Source organism: Arachis ipaensis, chromosome B10 (assembly GCF_000816755.2).
Source record: "Arachis ipaensis cultivar K30076 chromosome B10, Araip1.1, whole genome shotgun sequence".
Taxonomy (NCBI): domain Eukaryota; kingdom Viridiplantae; phylum Streptophyta; class Magnoliopsida; order Fabales; family Fabaceae; genus Arachis; species Arachis ipaensis.
In genome coordinates this window covers 21,749,207-21,752,386 of record NC_029794.2, presented here as the reverse complement: position 1 = coordinate 21,752,386, position 3,180 = coordinate 21,749,207, and the positions used below count along the sequence as shown (strand labels likewise).

Here is a 3,180-nt window from a genome sequence, read left to right as displayed (position 1 = left end):
CGGCAAGATCCCACCCACCCCAGCCGCCGCCCAGCTGTTCGCGAATCAACCTGCAGCCAACCGATCTGCTCCTGTGCGACGTGGAGCCTCCGATTCCTCCGACCGGAGCTGTAGCACCCAGCTTCGTCGCAACTACGCCCTTGCGGAAAGGAACTCCATCGCTCCTCACGCGGCTGAACATCCGTCTGCTGAGGAGTCAACATCCATCATTGCCGACTCAAGAACAGTGTTGGAGTAATAACCCATGGCAAGAGAAGCCCAAGAAAGGGCGGTTGCAAGAGACCTCATGCTCCATGGCACTTCAGTAAAGAAGAACTCCATCATCCCAGCAAGAGTGAAAAGATCAGCAGAGCCAAGAAACAAGTACTGTAACGCCACCCACAAGAACGTTATGGGAAGAGGTTCCGTTGAATCCGTTAGACCATGAATCAACGCCGTTTTCTTTCTCTTTGTTTCGACTAACGCGGCAACTGCCATGGCCACTATGGAAAGAACCAACCCTGTTCCAATTCTTTGTAAATGCGTGATTCCGGTTTTGGTTCTGGTTATTTTTCTTGCGAATGGGAGGATGGCGTAGTCGTACATGGGGGCAAGAACCATGATGAAGAGACCTGGGAATACAGGGAGAGAAGCTGGTGGGACCTTGAAGGAACCAAGATTTGTGTCCATGGTGGATGATTGTTGTGATAATCGTGTAATCAATAAGTGGGATCATATAATCAGAATGAACATCCATATTATCTAATAAATTAACCATCTGGATGGATACAATAACGGTGAACATCATTAATATTTACAAACGAACATCCAAATTTTTTTTAAAATAAACCCATTCTTTCCCGACCAGATAACCGTTTTTGTCTATAGTATCTAATACATGAATTACGTACTGAAAGTCATGTCCAACAGAAACTAACTATTATCGAATGAGTTTAACAAATACATGAACCCATCAAATTGGTGGGGCTCATTGCGGCCAATATGAGCACCGACCTCTAGAGTCCAAACCTCGTAACCAAGATCCATCTCTTCACTTCCAACCTCAATAACATCTGACAGTTGCATGGCCTACAATTCCAAAAAAAAAAAATAATAAGATAAATCCTTAGTATATATCATTTGCTTGAAACCTCACTAATCAGCACAAACAATGCAACCATAAAAAAGAAATCAAGTCAATCATTCTACCAAGCACATAGACCAAAAAAGAAACTTTTTGTCCAGCATAAACAATATCACTATACATCACATACATGAACATGCAGTAGATACAACTACTAAGCACATAGTCCAGAAATCGGTTTTAGAGCCAAGGATGACTGGAGTTGTTCTTTTTATTCATTTAGTGTTTATCATGTATGATTATATGTATATTCCAAACTGAACATGCAAGAAGCATATTAAGTCGCCCATCCGTTGATAACTAACTCTTGGCTATTTAATTTTCATGATCAAATTAAATCTTAATAATGATAGTAAAATTTGCTATTTTTCATATTCAACAATCTCATATATAAAAGCATATCATGAACATAAAACCTTCATAAATTTGGTTGAATCATGAATGTTTATGATGCATTTGGGTAAGCATTAAACATAAAAATAAATACGCCACTTGCATGGAGTATGAACATCTAATTCACATGAAAATAACCATTCATTATCAATGCATTCAATGAACGTTGCTCACTATATTAGATTTTTCACCCTCGACGACATCATGATTTGTTACGTGTTCATGTGTATGTGAATTGAGGCTGGAAAGCAAAGTTATTGCAATTGTGTATTGAATTTGCAAGGGTTAATCAAAATTAGCACAAAGAAAATAATCAAGACAATAATAAATAAGCCCACTTATTCATGTCAAAGAGTATAAAATAATCACATAAACACATCCCTTTGTTCAAAAAGCAATAATTTTGATGAAACCCAATTTTAATTGCTCAAAAACTTCAAAGAACGAGTGATGATGCATGTGATCATTTATGTTCAAAACCAACATGAATAAACCATTTCATTCAAATCACTCAATAAAACATGGTATGCATTTCTTAAAAATCTACCAAACAATTGATAACATCTGAATTTTTAACCAAATTGGTGTTTTGATAAAAAAAATCACAAACAAGTGCATAACAAAATTCAAGCTCAAACATCATTAGAAATCACATAAAACTGCACAATTGTAAATTATAATGCCTTATGAGAATAGAATTTAAGTCAAATGCTGGCCATACATAAGAATTAACCATACAGATTTCATTTAGGCATTTCATCGAGCATATGGTGTGCATCATGTGTAAACAGAGCATTCAGTTCAATGGAAGCAGCAATCAACTCATAAAATTCAGCCAGCAAACATATTCAATCTAGCAACAGATATTAACTAGTCCTAAGCCTAATCTATATGCAGAAACCAGAATTAAAAGTAATGAAATAAATAAAATAGAAAGAACCGGAGACAAGGAAAGGGATGGAACCTGCGTTGATGAAGGAGAGAAAGAAGAACGGGGGCAATGATAGTGTCGCAGTGGCACAAAACTTAGCCGCTGTTGGGTTGCACCGAGGTGTTGCTCGCCGGAGCTGGCAGGCGTAAATAGGGGCGTGGGGCAGCAAACACGACAGGGAGAAATGGGGGAAAGAGGACAGAAAGAGAAGAGAGAGAGGGTGGGCGACGGTGGTTGGTTGGCTGGGGGGTGATGGTTTGGGTGATCTGGGTTGAGAAAACGAAGAAGAGAGATAAGGGTTGGTTAGAGAAGAAGCAATGGAGAGAAAGGAGGTAATGGCAGATTGAGAGAGGAGTTTGTTGTTTTGATTCTATAACTGAAGGTAGTCCTAATTTAATTCAAATTTCAAATTAGAAAAAATTCAAAATTAAATAACTACCTATAATTTAATTTTAATTACAATTAAATCCCCATTATACGCATTATACAATAAAGCTATTGTCTCCTCATACTTTCTCTATTTATTAATATGTTTAAATACTTAGATTTTCAATATACAAATATCCTATAATAATAGAAAAATTGATGCAAACCGACTCAATCCACTTAAAAAAAATTCAAAACAGTTCTCAAACAATTTAAGATTACTTTGATTAAGGAACTAACCTATTAATAACATTATATTCATATATTGTTAGGATAAAGAATTGATCATTCAATTTTTTTCATTAAA

At 36.8% G+C, this 3,180-nt stretch overlaps 1 protein-coding gene across 1 annotated transcript; it reads right to left on the bottom strand.

Annotated features, from left to right (window-relative positions):
- On the bottom strand, nt 166-669 carry LOC107620435 (protein NRT1/ PTR FAMILY 4.6-like). The gene has a single exon (XM_016322593.1). It carries the CDS (start codon nt 667-669, stop codon nt 166-168), a length of 504 nt encoding a protein of 167 aa, XP_016178079.1.